This window comes from Peromyscus leucopus, chromosome 6, assembly GCF_004664715.2.
Source record: "Peromyscus leucopus breed LL Stock chromosome 6, UCI_PerLeu_2.1, whole genome shotgun sequence".
In the NCBI taxonomy this organism is placed as follows: Eukaryota; Metazoa; Chordata; class Mammalia; order Rodentia; family Cricetidae; genus Peromyscus; species Peromyscus leucopus.
The window spans coordinates 126188271-126212908 of record NC_051068.1 but is presented as its reverse complement, the minus strand read 5'-3'; the positions used below and the strand labels follow the sequence as shown (position 1 = coordinate 126212908).

Sequence of the window (24638 nt, the reverse complement as noted above, 5' to 3'; positions counted from 1 at the left end):
GTCACTGAACTCTTAAAACTGGTATTGTAACATTATCACAATGTTTTGCGCCAATTTAATAAACTTTACAGTACAAAAAAAAAAAAAAAAAAAAAAAAAAAAGAAAATATCCATTTCTTTTAGGTTTTTCAATTTGGTGGTATACAGGTTTTTAAAATATGCCCTTATGATTCTCCAGATTTCCTCAGTGCCCATTGTTATGCCCCCTTTCATTTCTGACTTTGTTCATTTGGAGTCTCTCTCTCTCTCTCTCTCTCTCTCTCTCTCTCTCTCTCTCTCTCTCTTTGCCTTTTAGTTAATTTTTAAAGGGTTTGTTTATCCTCTTGATTTTCTCAAAGACCAATTCTTTGTTTCAATGATTCTTGGTATTGTTCTCTTAGTTTTGACTTTGTTGGATACAGCCCTTCGTTTGATTATTTCTTGCTGTGTTCTCCTCTTAGATGTGATTACTTTTTATTGTAATAGAGCTTTCACGCGTGTTGCTAAGTTGCTAATATAGTGCTATGCACTTTCTTATTAACACTGCTTTCATTGTGTCCCATAAGTTTTGGTATGTAGTATATTCATTTTCATTGAGTTCTAGAAAGTCTTTAAATTTCTTTCTTATTTCTGTCTTGACCCATTTTTCATTCAGCATGGAGTTGTTCAGTTTCTATGAGTTTGTAAGCTCTCTGCTGTTTTTGTTGTTGATGATATCAAGTTTTAATCCATGGTGGTCTAATGGGATAGAGGGAGCTATTTCAGTTTTCTTGTATCTGTTGAGACTGGCTTTGTGACCCAGTATGTGTTCAATTTTGGAGAGAGTTCCATGAAGTGCAGAGTCAAAGGTAGATGCTTTTGTATTTGGGTGAAATGATCTTTAAATGTCTGTTAGGTCATTTTGGCTTATAATGTCTGTTAGCTTCAGTATTTCTGTTTAACTTTTTCTGGATGATCTGTCCACTGATGAGAATGGGTTTGGAGTCTCCCATTATCAGTGTGTGGGGTCAATATGTGATTTAAGCTGCACTAGTGCTTATTTTCCAAACTTGGGTACCCTTGTGTTTGGGGCAGAGATGTTAAGAATTTAAATGTCCTCTCAGTGGATTTTTCCTTTGGTGAGTATGCAGTGCCCTTCCCCATCTCTTTTGATTGGTTTTGGTTTGAAGTCTACTTTGTTAGATAGTAAAATGGCTACACCAGCTTGCATATTAGGTCCATTTTCTTGAGTATCTTTTCCACTCCTTCACTTTGAGATGATGAATATTCTTGATTTAGAGGTGTGTCTCTTGGATGCAGCAGAAAGATGGGTCCTGTTTTCATATCCATTTTGTTAGTCTGTCTCTTTAAATTGGGAAAATAAAACCATATATATTGAGAGGTGCTGTGGATATTGCTCTATATAAATAAAACATTGATGGCCAGTGACCAGGCAGGAAGTAGGTTGCCAGGCAGGAAGTAGGTGGGACAAGGAGAGAGGAGAATTCTGGGAAGCTGAAGGCTGAGGAGGGAGACACTGCAGCCACCGCCAGGACAAGCAGCATGTAAAGACTCTGGTAAGCCACCAGCCACATGGCAAGGTATAGATTTATAAAAATGGGTTAATTTAAGATAAAAGAACAGTTAGCAAGAAGCCTGCCGCGGCCATACAGTTTATAAGTGATATAAGCATCTGAGTGATTATTATTATTATTTTTTTTTTTTTTTTTTTTTTTTTTTTTTTTTTTTTTTTTTTTTTTTTTTGGTTTTTCGAGACAGGGTTTCTCTGCGTAGCTTTGCGCCTTTCCTGGAGCTCACTTGGTAGCCCAGGCTGGCCTCGAACTCACAGAGATCCGCCTGCCTCTGCCTCCCGAGTGCTGGGATTAAAGGCGTGCGCCACCACCGCCCGGCTCTGAGTGATTATTTTATAAGTGGATTGTGGGACTGCGGGGCTTGGGGAACGTGGAGAGAAGCCCTCCAGCAACAAATGGCGCCCAACGGCTCGAGTTTCCACCTTAATCCTGAGAATATTTAATAACCAATTCTAAACAGAGCCAAAACCAGGTTCCTGCTTCTTGTCTCATACGGGCAGCTAGATGCTGCAAAACACTGGCGGGTTCCTGGCGTGTGCATTTGACCAGCAGTATGGCGGGAATGAGGCATCTGCCAGCGGCACATTAAGCTGTGTGGTAGATTTAGTCTTTACTAGTATTTTTTTTTTAAAAGAGGTTTCTGGGCTACACGCTGCTTTGATAAAATTTAGACCCACTATTTCTGAGACTTGATGACTCCCAGAGCTGGCGGAAAACACACCACTGCCATGTTGGGAAGCTGAAGTAGGTAGAGCAGCAGCCACAGCGCCTCTTCAGTCTTAGAATGGTGCAGTTTAAAGCAATAGGCTCAAGGTAATATAAAACATAAGCCACGTAAAGATGGCTACCACACAGAGAATCTGGATTATGTTATCTTTGATATTCGTAACTGAAGAAAAACATTTGATTGCAAAAGCTGTTGCGTTATGCCAAAATGTATATTTTAAAGGTACCTTGACTTCAAAATTTGGATTTAAGGATATGTTGCTTTGGAAAAGAGGTTCTGCTTTTGTTTCCACAGAAAGCCAGAGGTTGTGGATTTGTTCCAGATTAAGATACATCAGTTTTCACCAGCCAAGACCCCCTGAAAGGTCTCCGATGACACCATGGCCCAGATGATCCAACATCCAGAGCGGTTTCAAGGCAACTGGTTCACACAATACAGCCTCACGGACTACCCCATAGGCCTAAAATTTTCTTTGCGTCCCCATAAGATACAGCGGCCCCTCCAGTAGGAAGTAGTAAGAGATGCTACACCCAAATTCCCAAATATACCAAGCTGGCTTTAGAGGTGGAATTGGCTCACTCCCCTTCTAAACCCAGACATATTGCTTTAAAAAAATGGTTAAGAGATTCTTGTGTCCCAAATCAGAAGAGCCCTCTGGTGTGGGACAGAGAAAAACCAATATTTTTATTTAAAGCAGGTTGATTATAAATGTGATCTCTTTCTAAAAAAGAAAAGGGGATATGATATAGATATATAGGAGGGTATGGAGATGATAAGATAAAATGGAAGATTAATGAACCTACTTTTAAAGAACAACTTGTTTAAAATGTTTTACATTGGTATAGATTTTAGTTTATGTTAAAAGGTTTTACATTGGTATAAATTTTAGTTTATCGATACAAACTTGAAGTTAATTTTGTTATACTGTATATATATATATATATATATATATATATATATATATATATTCTTGTTTGAGGTATTATGTTTATGTAACTCATTTAAAATTGTAATGGATAATTAAGAAATAGATTAATAATTAGTCATCTATGATAATCATATCTGTAGCTATGTTAGTTAAGTCTTCTAGGTATACATAGATATATTTCAGATAGATAGGTAATCTTCAAACACTTCATAGACCTAGAGAATATGGCATTTAAATAACTTAAAATTCTGTTGACGTGAGACACAATTGCTCTTGGCTGCACCAATTGATCCCGAGAGAATGTTGGGCTTCTAAGACATTTCCATTTGGAAGTTTGTCTTTTTGGCACAAAATGGCCTACTGGGCAACGAACTGCCCTTGCCTTGTTGGCTGACAGTACAAATGCAATGCTGTCCTTTCTGGACAAGCGGGACACAAGGAAAGCGACCACTGTACTCTGCCAAGACAGGGTAAGATGGTCTTTCATAAATCCTGCTTCTGAAAATGGTCTGTCAGATACTCTAGGCCTGTAGCCAATTTGAATGCACCAACAATGCTGAGAAACATTAGGTGACTGTCCAGGCTGCCAGCTGTCTTGGTATACTCTTGCAAGATTCCCGAAAGTTGCTTGCATCCATCTACCATTTCTCAGGTACCATTATGTTCCTTCTCAGGTCTTTGATGTGGTTGAAAACTAGATAGTTGTAATTTCCTCAGTTATGATAAAAGATAAGTTAGATATAAAACCTTAAACTCACAAATATAAGATAGATAGGACATCTTCTTTAATATTGTAACTATAATTCTTGCTCGGTAATTGTTTTGTTATATGTAATTTTACCATGTTAAAGTTAAAACCTTCCTTTTTAAAAAAAAGAAAAAAAGGGGAAGTGCTGTGGATATTGCTCTATATAAATAAAACATTGATGGCCAGTGACCAGGCAGGAAGTAGGTTGCCAGGCAGGAAGTAGGTGGGACAAGGAGAGAGGAGAATTCTGGGAAGCTGAAGGCTGAGGAGGGAGACACTGCAGCCACCGCCAGGACAAGCAGCATGTAAAGACTCTGGTAAGCCACCAGCCACATGGCAAGGTATAGATTTATAAAAATGGGTTAATTTAAGATAAAAGAACAGTTAGCAAGAAGCCTGCTGCGGCCATACAGTTTATAAGTGATATAAGCATCTGAGTGATTATTTTATAAGTGGATTGTGGGACTGCGGGGCTTGGGGAACCTGGAGAGAAGCCATCCAGCAACAGAGAGGTATCAATGACCCATGATTATTGAATTCTGTTATTTTGGTGATAATGGTGGTGGTGGTGGTGATGGTGTGTGTGTGTGTATGTGTGGGTTTCCCTTTTTTTGATTTTTCTGGTGTATGATTATTTATAATGATTTTATGTGTGTATCTAACCTTCACTTGGAGTTTTCTTTCTAGCACCTTTTGTAGGGCTGGATTTACAGACAGATATTGTTTTAATCTGAATTTATCATGAAATATCTTATTCTCTCCATCTATCATGATTGAAAGTTTTGCTGGGTATGGTAGTCTGGGCTGGCATCTTTGGTCTCTTAGAGTCTGGAGCAAATCTGTCCAGGTCCTTCTGGATTTAGCATCTTTCTTGAGAAGTCCGGTGTTAATTCTGATAGGTCTGCCTTTATGTGGTACTTGGTTTTTTCCCTTGTAGCTTTTAATATTCTTTCTTTTTGTTCTGTATGTTTAGTATTTCAATTATTATGTGGCAAGGGGTCTTTCTTTCCTGGTCCAGTATATCTGGTATTCTGTGGTTCTTATATCTTTATAGGTATCTCCTTTTGGCTAGGAAAATTTTTTGTCTATGATTTTGTTGAAAACATGTTCTGATCCTTTGAGCTGAGTTTCTTCTCTTTCCTCTTAATAATAATTCTGATTTTTCTTAGATTTAGTTTTTTCATAGTGTCCCTGATTTCCTGGATGTTTTGTGTTGGGAACCTTTTAGATTTCACTTTTTCTTTAACTGATGTATCCACTTTTTCTATTGTTATCTTCTAAGCCAGAGATTCTCTCTTCCATCTCTTGTAATCTGCTGGTGAAGCTTACCTCTGCAGTTCCAGCTTGAGTTACTAATTTTTCATTTCCCTACTTCTCTCAGTTTGTGTTTTCTTTATTGATCATATTTCTAATTTCAAGTTTTGAACAATTTTATATATTTCCTTACACTGGTTTGTTTTCCTGGATTTCTTATTTATTAGTTTCCTCTTTAAGGACTTCTATCATATCTTAAATGTTGCTTTAAGGTATTTATCTTGTGCTTCAGCTATGTTGGAATACTCAGGGCATGTTGTAGCAAAATTAGCTAGATTCTAGTAGAGACATACTGTTCTTGCTGTTGTTGATTGTGTTTTTATGCTGGCATATCCATATCTGGGTTTGGAATGATTAAAGATCTAGGTGCTAGTTTCTGGATTTGTCTTCATTTGGTGAGTTCTTGTTCCTTGGTTTCTGTTTCTCCTCTGCATTCTGGAGAGTGTGATAGCTGTGTGTTGCCTGTTTTCCTGACCTGTTCAACTGGTGTGTTCACAGGTAGTGCTTGATGGTGTTGGAGCCTGCGATACTGGGGTGAGTTGGGAGAAGGAAGGTTGGAGAAGAAGATATTTGTGATCCCTTGGGGATAAGGTCAGAGAGGAAAGGGAGACCACAGGAGGTTTTTATCCGCAGAGCTGAAGATGAGACTGGGGGTATTGGATCTCAGGAGCAGCAGGGGTGGTGTGAGTCTACCTTCAGCCTGCTTATTGCCCTGGGAGGAGCAGCCCTTAGGCTAGCAAGGGGTGCCTGCTGGAGTTGGGTCTGGGATACAGTGATGAGTGGAGAAGTGGAGGTGGGGTGGGGATGATGTGTGAGATCCACAGGAGATGTAGGCAGGAAGGAAGGAAGGCTGCAGCTGGTGTTCTGTTGCAGCTCTACGGATGAGACTGTGGTATTGGGGCTGGAGCAGCAGAGTCAGAAGGTCTGTGGGCAGCCAACCTGGTCTTCTGGCAGGTGTGGCTTGTGGTGTAGCACGGTGTTCCTGCTGGAGCTGGGGGTGGGATACAGTTGATGAGTGAGCATGGGGAGTTCAGGAGGGGAGCCTGCAGGACTGGGACTAGACTGCAGGTTGGGTCTGAGGTGACAGCGAGACAGAAGAGGGTCTGTGGGTGGCCTACTTGATTTTCTGACAGGCTGGTTGCTGTGGGATGGTCTTTCTGTATGCTGTGAATATGTGTTGCTACCATTGGTTAATAAAGAAGCCTATGGCAAGACAGGTTGGAGCCAGGTAGGAAATCCAAACAAAGATACGTAGAGAAGAAAGGTGGAATCAGGGAAGATGCTGTGGGCTGCAGAGGGAGGAAGATGTAATGGAACACAGGCAAAGCCACAAGACACGTGGTGATGCATAGATTGATAGAAATAGATTAATTTAAGATAAAAGAGCTAGTTAGCAATAAGCTTGAGCCATAGACCAAACATTTTGTAACTTAAAAAAGCCTCTGTGTATTTAATTGGGACTGAGCGGCTGTGGGACACAGGAAAACTTCCTGTTACAGCTGGTCTTTTTTGTTTTTAAATGAAGTAAGGCATATCCTTCCACAGGCACAGAACCATAGGAACTAGTAGTTCTAAAAATGACCTACACTGATCCGGTCCTTGTAAGCTCTACATTAGATGGCACAAGGAAGCCACCAGGTGTGTCCTACCACATAGCTTTCCACTCCCAGTCTCTGGGGAGTCTGTGCTCACTTCATGTTGTGTGTGAACTTTTGAATAGCCTGGGGCCCTGTTCACTCACTGTTCTTGTCTCTGCTCAGCTGCCTAGATGCACCACTCACCCACTCCTGCTCTGCTTCACACGTGCCTTCTTTAGTTGTGAACAGGCCATGTCATGCTCGCTCCCACTCAGAACTTTGACGTTGTGTGCTGTCCCTCCTATGGGACTCTCACTAGAAATGTACCTCTTGGCTAACATAATTCAGGCTCCGAGGTTTCTCTGATTCTTATCACACAAATCCAAACAAACAAGTAACACTAACTAGGGCTGGTCCTCACCATTGCAGCACAGCCTGTATCTGTGGCTTGGGAAAAACAGAAAACTCATTATTTACAAACAGAGAACAAAGGATAATTTTAAACAGTAGACCCTAGTTGTTAACATCTAGATAGCTAATATATAGATTTGCTTACAAATTTCATTATTTCTGTGCAGTATTGTTTGTGTCCTTAAGGAATCTGGATCTAGAATGCTACCTTTAGGAACAGTGTTAGTAAATGTGTTGACTTCTCCATCCTGTGTTCTTGCACATCCTCTACTATTCCTTGGGTTCTTTCAATGGGAAAACTTGGTAAGTGAGATCTACTGTGAGCACTGTACATGTAAACTGGTGTGTGCAGCCAATGCTAACTTTCAGGTATCTGTGATAGGAAAACATTTATGCTTTTCAGTTTCTAAAGTTGGCCATTTTTACAGTGGGTTCGATTGCATTTCACATGGCTCTGGGCAAGATGTTTAAGGTCGACTATTTTCCTCTTTTACAAATTAGCTGCAGTAGATTATTTTCATAGTGAAAGCATACAATAGTGTCAAGGTTTAGTTCTATTGAAAATCAATGGTTTTCTCTGAAAAGCATTTAACATTTTTCATCTTTTGCAAGGATAAGTGTTGGCGCATTTAATAAGTCCAGAATTCTAGAGGTAGTGGCTTATAACTGAAATGCGTCTCTCAACCTTGTGACATTCCAGGACTGGTAACAAGGATGGGGGAGAAGCTTTCCAACCCCTTACACCTTAGAGCCCTTGGCAGGTAGCTGGCATCTGGAAGAGTAACAGCTTCCTATATCTTAAAGCATAGACGTGGTAGTGGCATTGTCCCTCTGTTCCCAGTGAGCATGTCACAGAGCCACTGTTGGATGGAAGATGGATAGAGAGGTCCCAGGGAAAGCAGCCATTCCTCACGACAGAGTCACTGTGGAAGGGGAACAAAGGTATCTTTGTCTCCACCACAGAAACCTTAGTGCTGTGTTGCTGGCATTGCCAGCCAAGTGCCGTGCCCAGTCACAGCATGTGCCCCTTTCTTTCAGTTACCTTATGTGTCTTTCAGACATTTAATCATGTCCTAACCTCATACAGTTACACCATCTCATATATGGTTACTTTGAAGTTTTCATTCATCTCACAATTCCTATAATTATTTGCTTGTAGTCCTCTGACAAATAGAAGCAGAATCATGTGTCCATTTTATCACTGCTACCCACATGAACTACCAGGAGACTCTCAGCAGGTTATTTTGAATTCATGAAGTATTAAATCCACATTGTAATATATTATCTCCTCAGGAGTAACCTATGTTACAAATGTTCTCCAGTTTTTTGTTTTTGTTTATTTTTGATTGTTTGTTTGTTTGTTTTTGAGGGAGGGGGGAGTTGCTGAATAAGCCAAGACAAAAGTAAAGTTCCTTCTTTTTCTTTTAATTAAGGACATGATGCCATCGTCACACTTCTGAAGCACTACAAGAGACCCCAGGATGAGCTGCCATGTAATGAATACTCCCAGCCTGGAGGAGGTACCCCTCTTTGCTTTGTGTTCCATTGCTGTACAATATTGAATCCAGTGGTAAATATGTGCTGCTGCTGCTATCCCCGAGTGTTGAGGAAGGAGGATGTAGCTAAGTGATGAGACTTGTTTCTGGAAAGTTTATGTCCAGGTGAGGCTACACAAAGAATAGTCACCGCCATCACCTGTAGTTCCTTCAAGCTCAGCATTTCTTGGACTGAATGGGCATGGGGCTTGTACAAGGCTGGGGAGGCCTGGGAAAGCAGAGAACAGTCATTTTACACATCAATAATTTACTAAGATGAGAAAAGAGATACAAATCACATGTGCTGTAGTCTTCTGAAACAGAATTAGAAACGTTTTATGTAGATCTAGACAAGTGTGCACAGTGCAGTGTAGCATGAATCTTAAAAGTTCTTATTAATAAAATCAAACCTGAGGCCAGTTATTGGGGTGAATGCTGGAAGATCAGAGAAGCAGAACAAGCCACAGCCACCTCACCTCGCCAGTTCCTCAGCTGATCCTGTTTTCTCAGACTGGAAGCTTCTGAGTCCTCATCCAAATGGATCTCAGCTGAACTGTGCTGCTCAAAGCCTAAAAGCTTAACCAGCCAAATGTTTCTAGCTTCTGGTTTTCACGCCTTACATACCTTTCTGTTTTCTGCCATCAGTCCTGGGATAAAAGGCGTGAGTCACCATGCTTGGCTGTATCCTTGAAATCACAGAGATCCCGGTAGATCTCTGCCTCTGGAATGCTAGGATTAAAGGCGTGTGCTACCACCACCTAAACTCTATGTTTAATATTGTGGCTGTTCTGTTCTCTGACCCCAGATAAGTTTATTAGAGTGCATAATATTTCGGGGAACACAATACCACCACAGTGCAGCTCCCCATCCAGAAGGAGACTCGGACCTTAAGCTAGCTCACTTTGACTTCATTGTCTGCTACAATTTTGTCATGCTGAACTTTATGGAGAAGGAAATGATGCTGCCTTCAGCTCCGCTGTGTCCTTTGATTCTAGATGGCTCCTATGTGTCTGTTCCATCCCCCCTGGGGAAGATCAAAAGCATGACGAAAGGTACTTACCAATGGGTGGTTGTTGTTTTGTTGCTGAGGGTGATTATTGCTTAAATGTGACAAGCACGTGTTTTGTTTTGTTGTGAGTGATGACAACTTCACTCGTCTAAACAATACTGGCTGCATTCCACTCTTCTCATAATTAGCCTTGTCTTTATGCCCTTTAGTCAACAGTTATAAAGTACTATTTATATATTTATATTTTGAACAAATATAATTACAAGTATTAATATTTTAGAAGAATTGAAAATATATTTGCTTTAGAAAATATTCAGATTATTAAATTATTATTTTTTAAATATCTCAAATAAGGGACACTAAGGTACTTTTTTGAAAGCATGCAGAATGTTGAAATTACCATCACTAAACTAGGAAAGTATAAAACACAATTCCATGACAAATTAATATTTAACCACTTGGAATTTGTACTTTTAAAAGTCCTTTTTGGTGTGGGGTATTTCCTCAGATTGATTCCTGTGCTTATTACCTGCCATTTAATGGGTATCCCCTAAAGGCCCAGTTTATCAATAATCGATAGTTGACTTCCTTATTGATGTAGGTTGAAGGGATTGACTGGGTTTCTCAGGCTGTGAAGCAAGCCATACTGGAGAGTGGCTGTGTCTCCAGCCCTGCTAACTGAAGATCAGATGAGCAAAAAGCTCAGCCTTGATCCCAGAGATTGCCTGAGACAGAAGAAGGTGGTTCTGGTGATGCAGGCCTTGGGAGCATGCACGCTTGGTTCTTAGCATCTCCAAGTGAGCTGGTGCAGGCCTTGGGAGCATGCTCGCTTGGTTCTTAGCATCTCCAAGTGAGCTGGTGCAGTTGGGAGGGAGCAGTTGTGGAGAAGCACCTGTTGCGGAGCAAGCCCATTGTGTATTCACATCCGTGTGTGCACATCCCCCAAGTAAAAAGGCAATTACTGTTCGCAGAGAAAGCTGATGTCCTCCTCCTGAGGGCTGGATTGCCCTCCCGTTTCCATCTCCAGCTCTCTGAAATTGAGTTCCACGAGATTATCGGCTCAGGTAAGCTAAGAAACCAGAGCTCTGCTATAGCGTAACAATCTCTAACTCACTGTAGGCAACATTTACCAACTTCTCTTGAATAATCGTAGGTTCTTTCGGGAAAGTCTATAAAGGGCGGTGCAGGAATAAAATAGTGGCAATCAAACGGTAAGCGAGCAGACGAGAGAAATCTGCCTGGGGGCGGAAGGGCAGGGCAGCCTCCTGAAAACTGCTGTTGACAAGAACAGTTCTCTGCTCTTCTCCTAGATACCGAGCCAACACCTACTGCTCTAAGTCAGATGTGGATATGTTTTGCCGAGAGGTGTCCATCCTCTGCCAGCTCAACCACCCTTGTGTGGTTCAGTTTGTGGGAGCCTGCCTGGAGGACCCCAGCCAGTTTGCCATTGTCACACAGTACATACCAGGAGGCTCTCTCTTCTCCCTCCTTCATGAACAGAAGAGGTATTGGCTCTGTCCACATTCACCTTGAACCCAGCACAAGAATCATCTTTGCCGTAGTGCCTGGGCTTTCTGATCAGTGATCTTTGGCCTTCTGACAGCTCTGAGTGTTAACATGTGTGGCATTTTAAACACAGCTGATGATTTATGAATAATTATTATATTTCAAGAAATTAAATCAAGTAATTTCTCAACAGGAAGTCAAAGGTGACAGATTCAAGGGATTTAAGTTGCTAATGGAAGTTTATAAATAGACCGACCTTGACATACCAACAAAGTAGATGTATGGAAGCTCAGAATAAAATAACCAGCCGGGGTCACAGTACTGACAAGAGGAAGCCTTGAAAAAGAATGCTCTTGTCCATGTCTAACCTGAGTTCATGTTCTAGATCTCTACTGATAGTAACTAGGAAGTGGTTTTCCTCAGTGGCTCCAGAACATTCCATTTGTGTGTTATTATCATGAATTTCTGTATGACACAAATAAATTAGAAAACCAAGTACCATATTTTTAAACAAATATCTGAAATGACAGATCCCAACTGTGCAATCCGTTTGCCAGGCTGAATTTTTAGCTCCATCTTCAATGAATAAAAAATTAGATAGAGTTACAGAGAATAACAATCACGAGCTGTTTTCTTTCACAAGACATGCTGAGTGTTGGCTTCAACCAATTCATCTCCATTCAATCTATTTTCTGTTCTAGAATTCTTGACCTGCAGTCTAAACTAATTATTGCTGTAGACGTTGCCAAAGGTATGGAGTACCTGCACAGCTTGACCCAGCCAATCATCCACCGAGACCTAAACAGGTATTTGGCTTTCCTAAATGATGAACTTACAACTCTGTAGTTAACAAGGAGCCCAACATGACATGGTAAGGACATGTTTTAGATTTATCTTAGGTTAGAGTTTTCTGCATACTCTCTGAAAGGGAATAGGTCACTGCCATTGTGTCACAGAAATATAAAGCTGTATAACTGTTTCTCAGGGACTATCTGAATCTATGGAATGTTCAGAAAGATGGCACTGTGCATAAGATGTGGGACATGATAATGTTTCCATCAAGGATAACTGTGCCTCACAGAAGATATTTTCTGGCCTTGCTGACAAAAATACTTTAGGCTGCCAACCAGACAAAAACCCAGCACCTGTGGTTATCTACAGCGCTTGGAATTTGATAATGATAATTAAAAAATAAGTTGCATATTTATGTACTTAATGCACTACAATTTCTGCCATGTTTTATAATTTTCTCATACTTATTGTAAAACAATAGAGCATGTTATGCTGTCAGTAGCCTCATGTGTCTTGTGTCGACTGCATCTCTCGGCTGTGTCATCAGGCCACATGTATGGTCTAACCAACACCACCCAGACTTGTGCATGTGCACACAGTGTGACACGACGTCCTCAACACACTGACAGGAATGTCTGGTGTTAGGAAGGATGTGACTGGAATTATCATGCTGGTGGTTGGGTCAGTGAGTAACCTCGGTGACTATGAAGGATGTCCCCCTGTCTCATACAAAGCTGGGATTAGAGGATCTTAGCTGACATGCTCCTTGGTACTGCCATTTTGGTATTTTTATGCTCGTAAATTCAGCCAAACCACAGCAGGATAGTTACCTAGTTTTCATGCAAAATGCTTTCATGTTGAATTGAGCATGAGACAAATATATAATCAAAGTTCTGCACAGAGCTGGGACCCCAAGAGGTTTCAATGCTTTACTTAAACAGTGAAAACTTTCTCTGAATAAAGTCTTGATACAAACCGTGGCCAGTATACAAAATAGAGCAGTTTTGACTGAAGGCTGAATGTTGAAGTGGAGAACTTCCTTCCCTTACCCATTTCCCACTGCTGAGGAGTCAGACCCACAGTGGGACCCCCAGTCTGCTGTACAGACAAGTAGACAGTCACTGGTCTGTCTGTTCTATACCAGCAACTCCCACTTCATGACTGTGAATGAGAGTCGTATAAATCGTGGATATCATTTAAAACTTTTACATATTAAGAAATCACTTTATTTAATCACTTGATCAACAACCACATGGGCATGGGCTATGCTTACAGTCAGTTGCATTTGGTGCATTTCCATGTGAAAAATGAAACTTACACACATCCTACTCTCAAACTTCCCAGGAGATTTCACATCATAACAGAGATAAAAAAAAAATACTTATCCAAATATATTTTAAGCAAGTTAAATATATCTAACATCAAGCTCTATAAAATATAAGCAGTGAAATTTTTTATAAAATTCAAGAAAGAATGTTAATCAGTTCAGAGGAGTTTAGAGATAGCTTCATGGATGAAGTGACATATCACTCATTCCCTAGGGATGAATAAATCTGGAAGAGCATCCCAGGTGTAGGGAGAGACTTATCAAATAGAGATCAAAAGGTTAAACATATGTAGAGGAACTATAAGGAGCTCCCTTTTAGTGTACAGGATAAAAAGGTGTGCATGTGTGTGAACACTGGGAAAGAAGTAGAGAAATTAGAGCGAGAAATAAATCGGTGCGTGCGGGACAAGGAAGGCTGGTTCAGTGCTCTTCTGCCAGCAAGAAGGAGCCCTGAGGATGTTTCTGCTCCAATCACAGACCAGAGGTTTTGTTATGGAAAGACCAAACTGTCTGGTGGATTCTCCATGAGGATCCAGTCAAGAATCTGATGAGATAATTATTGCAGCAGTCTAGGCAAGAAGTTAATTAAAAACAGGATAGCAGTAGTAATAAGTGAAATGAAAGGAAAAGATAGGCGTGAAAAGCAAGAAAGAGAAAATGAGCTGAGTAGAGTTGGTAGATTCTAATGTTGGAAGTAAATTGTATGAGAACTTATAGTTTCTTAGTTTTAAGACATCATGTCTTCACTTAGTTATTAGTTCTTTTTTTTTTTTTTGCCTTTTCAAACTTACTTATTCTTTGAGCTTTAGTAACAATATTTAGGGAAATGGTTTCAATGGGGAACAGACAGTGAACTGGGGACTTTGGGCATGGAGGTTATCACTGCCTGTTCCCGTCATCTTGTGTGGCAGCAGAGCACAAGCGGCGGCTGCCAATGTCCTCCAGCATTCCTTCCCCAAGTGTAGCCTATTGCCTTGTCAGTAAATGTAAGTTATTAGCATCGGCTACTCAGTAGGACCGAAAATATAAATATTGATTAGATATGAAAATAAAACATTTATTAGATAACAAAGCCAAGCTTATTTTACCTTATTTTTCCTGAGTATAATCTAATCATAGAGCTTAAATCTTCCAAAACTCTTCAAATTCCATGAAACGTGCATAGGGACCTAACTCTTGTATCTACTTTTGAAAACTCTTTTCTACCCATCTTCAGCCAACAACAGTAAAACTTTCATTTTTTATATTTATGTAGATATGACATTGTACATGACTCAAAGTCACATGCTTCATCCATCATGGGGCTTACTACAATTTATTTATATATACAATAAGTCATATACTAAGGAAACAACTAAGTCTCCACTTGGAATAGGACATGACTGAGGATCGAAATGATTTGAAAGCAGCTTTCAAGAGAATCTAAGCATGTAAAAGTTCACAGTGTAGTAAAAAGCTTGCTTAGGATGCAACGCTGGAAAAATAGGCCTGGATCTTTGCTAAGGATACACACTTTGCAATTCTTCAGTATTCAAGTCTCCCTGGAACAGGCAGAGGTGCTCAGATGCCAGCTTGCCTTTGAATTGATGTGATTGTTGATTGCTTATGGTTTTATCTCCCTAACTGCTCCATACATCAGATGGCTTCAGGGTCAGAGAGGCTGCTCTCTCCCCTGACCTGCTGAGATCGGAGCCTTGTATTCATATGTGGAGATTGCTCAATCAAAGTATATTTAGATAAATTCTTGAGGCATTAGGGATGCCACTGTAGTAATAAAAAAGTTTTTTTTAAAGTAGAGGGGCTTAATTTATGCAATTATGCCTATTTCCCAATAGTCTCGAGGAATCACTCAATGGCTTTCATAATTATAAAGGAAGTGGCTGGCCAACCTGCAGAAAGGGGACACTTCTATACTGAGGATGGAGGGTGTTAGTGCAGCAAAAGAAAATAGAAAACTACTTTTCTCTTGGCCAGAAAGATCTCTCTGTGGCTTTTTATTATATCCTTAACATTAATTTCAGTCTTCAATATATACTAAAGAGAAGGTTCAAGGGATAAGTAAAAGTTATTTTTTCGGTAAACACAAGAATGAGGGCGGGGTGAGCTGCCATGTGTTTAACAGCTGCAGTGCACAGGAGAGCTCTGCTTGAAAGGTGGCCGTGCTCTCATGGAGCCTGTACTGTTGTTTATCTCCATTGTGTAGACAATGAGCTGAGGAAAGAGACCAATCTAGAGCCTCCTTCTTAGAACAAGTCTCACTCTACATTGTAATGGAACATCGAGTCATCTCAGAAGACAGAGAGAGAACAGTTGGTAGTGATGGTATTTGTCATGATTAACTTTATTTATCAAATGACCTCACTTAAAATCAGCTGAGGAGAGCTCAGTGAGGATTGTCTAGTTCTTTGGCCTGTGGGTATATCTCTGGGGATTGCTTTAGTAAACCGAGAGTGAAGATGGAGCCCTCCACGAACGGTCCATAGAGTTTAAATATTTTTAAACTATTCACAGTTTTATTCAGGAGTGCTCTGATTCTTAGGGATCAACTTAAACCTTAACCCAATTTACATATTCATTTCACGAAGCTGGCTCTTAAGGTCACAGTTACAGCTAAGGGCTTTAAAACTTTGTGCTTGTCTGTTCTCTTGGACAAGGGTATTTCTAAACTGTTAGAAAATGGTGACATCATTGCAAACAGATGTGGATTAAATGGGTGGTCTTCTCTCCAGATAAGTCTACTTTATCCTTTAACAGCACCATAGGAACTGAACAGTGGCACCTGCTTCACAGTGGCCATATGGATGCGTGTGCGCGTGCGTGCGTGCGTGCGTGCGTGCGTGCGTGCGTGTGTGTGTGTGTGTGTGTGTGTGTGTGTTGCACTACACAGATATGCATCTTGTTCTTATTACCTCATTTATTCCCTTATATAGGAAGGGGATTATAAAAGCACTCTATTAGGTTGGATATGGTGGTGAATACCTGTAATCTCAGGCCCTAGGAGGTAGCTGTTGGATTATGTTAAGAGGTCTCAGATGTATAGTTTGAGGCCAGCTTTGGCTGCATATTGAGACCCTGTCTTAACTGAAACAAAATGAAACAAAACAGAAACCTCCACATCACGTTTAACAAATATTTCTTTTCAGAAAGTAGAACTAAATTGTCTTCAGTGTAATTCTAAGGACTCTGCTGGCATTTTGAGAACCTTATTCCAGTAAATATAAAGGAAAAATTACAGATAATTTGAAAACAGAAAACTTTTTGGTGATGAGTGACAGGTCATTTAAAAAGACAAGCCTAGTAAGGGCTAAATGGAATTTAATTTTGAAGATGACATTTAAATAAGTTTGTGAAGATTTTAGGAAATAACAAAGAAAAAAGGAGAAAAATTTAATAGTTGGTTTTAACTTGACACGTGCATTTGCCTTTCAATTGAATACAAAATACAAAACTGCAATTAAAAACCTCAACAGTCAAACAAAGTAATTTATTGTTTTTCTAGTTATCCATCAAGCATGGTCCCTGTTTGCAGGGATGGAGTCTGATGACTGTCCATTACAGTTTGTGGTGATACAGAAGGATATTAGCATTTGTGGACAATACTGTCTTGAGAACTCTAATGCCCAAATACAGACCACAGAAATGATTCAGCCGCTGGTATCTGAAGTCCACAGGACCCAGTGGACAAGTATGAAGCTGCTGACAGCTCTGGCTTTGTAGATGTCTAGTTTAAATCCGTCACCACAAGAAGGTCTTTGAGATTTTCCAAACCATGTTTTTTTTTCTAATCCTTTCTACTTTTGAACTGCTTATCAAATGTTTCTTGAATGTTTGAGATTATCAAGAGCTTCTGCTATGCTACGGCTGTGTGTGAGAATGATAGACACTAGAACTTTTCTAGCAGAGTTTAGAACATAAAGGAATATATCTGAAACTTATGAGTATCATATAGGATTCCATTCTTTAAGACTGACTTGGAGATTTCAATCACAGAAGGGCTGATTCTGAATGCCTCAGGTTGAGCTTGAGTATAAGACAAATTGCTAAATTCTTATTAATAAAAACATAAAAAAAGAGAGAGAGAGCCAGGGATGGCAACTGAGAGATCAGAGAAGCAGAAAGAAGCCAACCACATTCTCACCGGTCAAATATCCTCAGCCCAAGAGACAGCCACTTCCTATATACCCACGCCTGTGTCCTTTCTGTCCCTGCCATCTCACTTGTTCTCTCCACCCAGCTACATCACTTCCTCTTTCTGCCCAGCTCTGTCACTTCCTGTCTGTCTGTACAGACCTCCAGACCTTTATGGTTAACTAGTGCTGGAAATAAAGGTGTGTACCACCATGCCTGGCTCTGTTCCCAGTGTGGTCTTGAACTCAGAGAGATCAGGATGAATCTCTGCCTTCCGAATGCGAAGATTAAAGGTGTGTGCTACCATTTCCTGACTTCTATGTTTAATATAGTGGCTGGATTTTTCCTATGATCTCCAAGTAAGCTTTGTTTATTAGAGCATAAATAAAATATCACCACACTTGAGACTGTGCAGATTTGAACAAGACCAATGACTCGTTTCCATGATCACACGAGCACTGTGATATGGGGCTTTGAAAATTATTATGCTAAATAAAATATGGTTATTTGTTCATCCTACCAAGGATTAATGCAGAAGTCAGAGATGTGTAAGTCCTTGGTACATGTGCCAGAGAGTAAGTTCCAAGAATCATCAGTTTCTAAAGGTTCATAGCCTATACTATAGATGCTGAGGTACAGTCCCTGAGTAACAGTAGAAGTTTCCGAAGAATGTATATTCTTGACAAGCAGCCAAAACAGAGGAAATGTTTCCATACCAGATACAATTCATGGATATATTGAGGGTCACAGACCACAGAAGAATGCAGAATTTGATGATGACTGAATATATCTATGCACAGAAGTGTTTCAGGCCTCTGATGTTCCAGAGTTTGGAGCCATAGCAAGGAGTTTGCCAGTTTAGGAGTCTTTGCTTGGAAACCCAAGCATGAACGTGCTCAAACTAGCTTCTGTGAGAGTCACTGGGTCCAACGCTTAGTGAATTTGGAGTATTTGGGATTTCAGATTTCTGGCTTGGGGATGCTCAATATGCAATGGATTCATATGCATAAAGACGCATGTGTATGTACACATATGTGTTATATATCAATTAACAGTAAATATATACAGTCCTATTTGCTGTGATGATTCCAGTGCTTAACAACTGTGGTTTTGCATTTTCCTGAAAATGTCATGATATCATTTGTCTTAATGACTGTACAAAATTCCATTGCATATAGGTAAAATACTTTCTTTACCCATTCATCTTCTAATTCAAACATTAGTTAGATTTGAAACATAAAATTGCGTTTGAGAAAGTGGGGACGGATGTTCCTGGACCAGAACATGGTCCAAGTAGCAAAGCATGTGACTGGCTGAGTGCCAGAGCATGAGCTGCATTTTTCAATCTAAAAGACTCAGTCACACATCCATGTAGCCCACATTAGACAAAGTATATGCACACTCTTCATCTTTAAGAGAGAAAGTTTAAACACAGACTATGACTTCAGCATTCAGAGAGCCTCACTGTGTCACACGCAGCAGAAGGGTACCTCAGCCATTCTGCACAAGTCACTCTCTCTTCCGTGTGAACCCGCTCATATTTCAATATCTGGCCTCCACTCCAACACACACTTCTGACTTTGGAAACCTATGGATTTGTCCTCAGCTCCTAGAACTTGCAGAAAAAACCATGATTTTCCTCTGACTCTGCAGTCCCTACCCATTATCTAAACGGAAGTTCTCCACCTGCCTTGTCCTGCCTTCGTGTGGATGCCCCGACCCACCACAGTCCTCACTGCCCAGGACCAGAGGCCGATTATGTCACAAGTACCCTCAGCATACTGCATCGGCTTAAGCTTCCACAACTAGGAACAACTTTGCAACCTGATTCCCAATTTCCCTACTGCACTGTCGTAACGCCACAAGGCCTGAATAGTTAGCTCTCTGTGCATCCACAGAAATAGCTGAAATGTCCTCTGAGGGCCACTTAAATTCCTTCCGCTCTTACCTGCCCCCATTAGAATGATTCATTTAATTTTGACTGCGTTCACTGGTTCTAAAAATAGTTCTCTTATGCAACACCTCATTAAGTACCTTCCCTTCAACACTAAACTCCTTTAAATCTGAGGGGTCATATTGATGTCAGCGTTCGTCCGTTGTCCCACTGGTGTGGTGTTGTCAGACCTGCCCCAGTAGATCTCTTGGGTAAGTGGCATCAGAACCTTGGTTCATCTATCCCACCTAGATCCTCACTCCCACACTTCAAGGTAGGTTTTAAGCCACATGTGAGATTATTGTGTCTTTCATAGAGCACAGAAAGTTCTGAGCAGGAATTCTGTGATGCAAAAATCCACATTGTGTTTGACAGAAAATTTCAGTGTTGTTTTTCTAAGTGATTTGTTTTGCTCCTTTTCCTTAACACAACACAACCACACCCCAAGGACTTCCAGGCCAGGGGGTAGGGGTGCTTTCCCTTCTTGGAAGCTCCTCTCCTTCCCTCGCTGGAGGGTGCCTCTCTCTGGCATGCTTCCCTTAGGCTGCTGCTGAGCTCACTGACCTGCAGTTTTCTACTGTTGCCAACTCCCTCTTTGGCTGTCTTCCGTTCTCCAGAGACCCAGCCTGTACAAAGGCTTTTGAAAATGTCAACAAAAGCTTCTCTCTGTCTGGCCTCATTTCTCTCTGCTCTTGTTTCTTGGAGACTCGGCGGACGCCTCCTTGGTACCTTGTCGATTTCCTGAGTAGCTAACCTTTCAGTAATGATATTAACGCTGCCTCTGGCATCTCTGCCTTTCCCACTTCATCATTCTCAACCTCCACATGCTGAAATGCATTAATGCTGGATTCTGAAGATGCTAAAGTCTCAGCACAATGTGTGAAAGGACCCAGAGTCAGAATTAATAGTTAAAAGCAGGCATTATGCTTGATAACGGGATAATTCTTTTCCTACTGATCACATTTCCAGTAGCTAGCATAGCATGAATTTGACACAGTAAGACAGACAGACACCAGTCAGTGAATGTGTAAATAATCTCACCTGTGCAATCTTCTCTAACCTGTGTCACTGAAACTTTCCTTAACATAACTTTCAGGTAACAATTATATGACTTCTTGGATTTAAGTGAAAGAATATATTAGCAATTATTATCATCGTTCTAAAGGAATATTTTACTATTTAATAAGGTTTTTTAATTATTACACTTTAATTTTGTATGAGAGGGGTGCATATGATGCAGTGCATGTGTACATATCAGAGTACCAAGTGTCAGGAGTCAGTTCTCTTTCCACCATGTGTACCTGGGATGGCACTCCGGTCGGTAGCCTGAGCCGTCTCTTTGGTACTACTTCATATTCTTCAGAGTCGAGTGTGCTTCTGGTTGTCTGTCTCCTTTCTGATTGTATGGCTATGGTTTTGCTTCTCATACTGTAGACGGATAACTCTCTCCGTAAGGCTGCAGGGGACGTGTGGACTGCACATGGATCTTTTCTGTGAAGAATGGGAAAAGGGCCCAGATCACATTCCTTCCTCCATAGAGACCTGCAGTTGAGCTTTTCAGCATGGATTACATTACAATCCAGTTACATAGATTCATAGCTGGGCAGAATTTGAGTTATATGTGTCCAGGGTCCTCCTCAGTGACTCTCCACAGAGCTCATTCACACAATGGTGATGCCTACCTTTTCCTTACTCGGCAGCTGGGTGACAAACGTCATGGTAAAAAAGAGTCATCAGAAGTATGTTCTAGAAGTCAGCAAGACTAAGCTGTGTTTTTGTAGAGACTGTGTGGGGCATCAGCATTGATATACAGCTTTCCTTCCCAGAGGCAACCAGCTCACTCAGCATTACAGTTCAGTAAACATCCAGGTTAATGTGAAGAAGGCTGTTCTGCCCCTCACTTCATAGCGACAGGAAAGAGGAACTCCCCCAGCCCAGCCTCCTGAGCCTGGGAGACAACTAGCTTTGCAGTCCTCCATTGGTTCAGCCTTGTTGCATCACATGACTCACTTGACTTTTTTTCTCTCTGATTCAAGTTCTTCATGAGCACAACAGAGACAGTATAGGCTATGTGTGTCCGTGTTCATGAAAATACCCTTGTGGTGAGTGGTAGAGCCAGGTCATAAATTCATTAGAGAAAGTTTCCACAAAAGAAATTTGCTTTTAATCATCAAATCAGAAAGCATTCATCTTAAAAGGATGAGACAGTTTGTTGTAGAACCAAAATATGAGTGGCCATGGCCTAGAAATACAGATTTAAAGCTCCTAAATTCTAATTTCTGGGGTGATAACAGATTCATGGCATTTTTATAGTAACAAAGTAAAATCATAAATCAAGATATTTTTAAGACATTGGTGGAAACAGCAATTCAGCCACTTACAGCCAAAGGGGAAAGTCTCTGCCATCAGCCTCGGGTGTTAAGACATCCTGGCCCCCAGTTAATAGAAGCGAGAGTTCTGCGTCGATCTTCCTGAATGGATTTTTCCTTACAGTTATGAGTTACACAAAGGAATGGGCAATGCATATCTGTTCAGGCATGTGTGCTAGCTCCAGATAGTGTGGCTGTACCTACAACACAGCAGCTCTGCACAATCACAGCAGATCGAATCAGCCAGACAGCCTGGGAGGTGTTTTACACAGGTAAGGTTCCTCCATTCCACCTGATACAGGGAATGTCTGTCCATTTAAGTTCTGTTCATTGCAAGCAGATGGAGAGTCTCTCAGTATGGCTGGTTATTTGCAGAACACCCAGGGTCACCTTCATGCTGAAGGTGGAAGGTTTTGAGGTGACCAGACAGTTCAGAGACATCATACTCCTTTTCTAAAAGGTTTATTGTTACCTGCAGCAGCTGGGGAGAAGATCAGGGCAGCCTCACAGAGTGCTCACAGCTCTTGAATGCTGCAGTGGCAGTCTTCGTATCAATTACATTTAATGCTTTTCCATGAAGAACTGTACTCTCAGTCACTAGACCCTCCTCATAGAAGGGCTTTGAAACCCTACAGAAGTTGGTGAAAGGCACCCGGTGCTACAGATGAGACAGCCAGGACTCTGATGAAGTTGGCCTTCTCTACAATGAGGAAGGAAACCCTATGTCTGAATTCTTAGAGTAGCAGCTGGCTTTCATTAGTCCATTCAGAGCAAAGGGTCAGGGTTCTTGGGTGACCCCTTTCTTTGAGATTGGAGCACATTTTAATAGACTTCTACTGTGTGCGGTCTCAGGAAGGCTCGTCCTCCGGAGGCCTTCTGACTCAACAGGGCTTTTGAAGGAAACTAATGATCACAGACATCTTCTAATTCTTCCACTTTCTTTAATTTCTTTTTTCTCATTTCACATAAAGAATAAGAAAGACACACTGATCTTCCTGTTGGATGTGGGTGGCCTTGCGGGCAAACATTTCCCACTGAACTCTTATTAACCTTGACAAAGTTCCTTTTGTATCCTAAATATGAAGCTAATGAGCTGTTAATTACCAAACTTCTTCAGCTCTGGAGCAGCAGGGAGACAAACTAAGAATTTCCTTGTGGCTTCAATTTTTGTCTTTTTTGCTTGGCTACATCTCCATCATCTATCTGAAAACACATCTGGCATAGATCTTACCCTGGGCTGTTTGTTCCTGACTGATTCTGGTCTACCTCTAGGAATCTCACCCCAAAGATGCATATCCCTCATGCTGATGCAAATCTTGGGTTAACACACCCCAGTTAAAACTCACTCTGGACACCAGTGTATTCCCTACTGGACAGGAGGTTCTCTGTTAGGGCAAGCACTGTGTATGTTATACTGTTCTATCCCGAGTACCTTAGTAGGCATTCAATTAATAGTGTCAAATGCAATAAGGAATTAATTATAAAACATCAAGGGTCGTAGAGTAATATCCACCAATGAGGCTGTGCCCCAACTGTCAAATTCAGTGTTTCCCATGTCCTATCTAGTTATGTGTTCCTAACTTTGAGGGTGCTTTTAAACAGGAAATGGATGGAAGGCTTAAGGAGATTTGCAGAATGACTAAGGCAATAAAGCTTGTGATGGGCTAAGTTTGTAACCCATATTGTATAGTTATACAGTCCAAAACACAGGTATAGATTGATATCTAGTCCCAGTTAACCAGAACAACCATGACAGAATAACAATACAATGTACTCAACAGTGTGCCTCACTTTGCAGAATTCAGAACAATCATAAGAAAGTAATTCTCACTCAGTATAAATGTGGTATTTCATGACATGAATGTCATTCTTTTGCTTAATTACTATTGGTATTGTATAAATCACTAGCCTAGATATTTTGTGTTAAGGATAACTATATACCTATTAGTCACTAAACTACCCCCCATACAAAAAAAGTTGAATAAAACAAACACCCAACAGTGAGAAACAAAGGAAAAGTGATTAGTAGTTCCACTGATCTGATTTCTAATTTTCTCAGGTGAAAGTTAGTCAAACAAACTTATTGTATAGTGTGGACATGGCTCAAGGCTATCTGTTAATTCATAAGCCAGAAACAAGACCCTAAAACCCTAGTGATTTCCAGTCAATGCTGACCATGTAGACTTGAGCCAGCACTTGCTTTTTCTAAGTCAATTGATTTTTCTTCTCATGGGCAACATACTTATTTCCTAACCTGCAGCATTTCCATGCCTGACTGGAATATTTTTGCATGTGATTAATGTTTTCATTTGACTTTCAATGAGGTCTCAAAACAGTTTGGCTTGTCACAGTCAAATTATTTAAATATTCCTGTGAAAAGAGTGTGGGAACCCAAATCAGGTTCCTGTGAACCTGCAGAAACAGTAGCAATGCTTCCCCCACTTGTTATGTTTTTACATCTAAATTAATCAATTCAGAATGTGTCTTATGGTGATGCTTGGTTTCTTGAGCAAAGGGATTATTGAATGTCTTTAATGGAAATTTTTAATTTTTTTTACTAAGAAGCGACTCTTCAAGAAGCATTTTTGTTTCCTTATAAAATATTCCTGTGGTTTCAACAACACACATATATGATACCTTCTGAGCACAGATAAAAGTATTCATTTTCTCAGTGACTCTTCACTCTTACAAATTGATCAGAATTATCTAAATTATAGATTCAAGTGTGGCCACAATTCTCTGGCTAAATGTTACTTTAGACATGTGAAACAAAAATTACCTAGA

The 24638-nt window shown here is 40.6% G+C and overlaps 1 protein-coding gene across 6 annotated transcripts in view; it reads left to right on the top strand.

Annotated features, from left to right (window-relative positions):
* The window catches only part of LOC114702493 (serine/threonine-protein kinase TNNI3K), a 273778-nt gene that overhangs the window by 107383 nt on the left and 141757 nt on the right, over positions 1-24638 (top strand). For all 6 annotated transcript variants that reach the window (XM_028882930.2, XM_028882931.2, XM_028882932.2 and 3 more), the window contains exons 12-17: positions 8689-8775; positions 9786-9842; positions 10771-10863; positions 10953-11010; positions 11110-11304; positions 12007-12111. In XM_028882930.2, coding sequence (XP_028738763.1) covers positions 8689-8775; positions 9786-9842; positions 10771-10863; positions 10953-11010; positions 11110-11304; positions 12007-12111 — 595 coding nt within the window. The remainder of the gene's footprint in view (positions 1-8688; positions 8776-9785; positions 9843-10770; positions 10864-10952; positions 11011-11109; positions 11305-12006; positions 12112-24638) is intronic.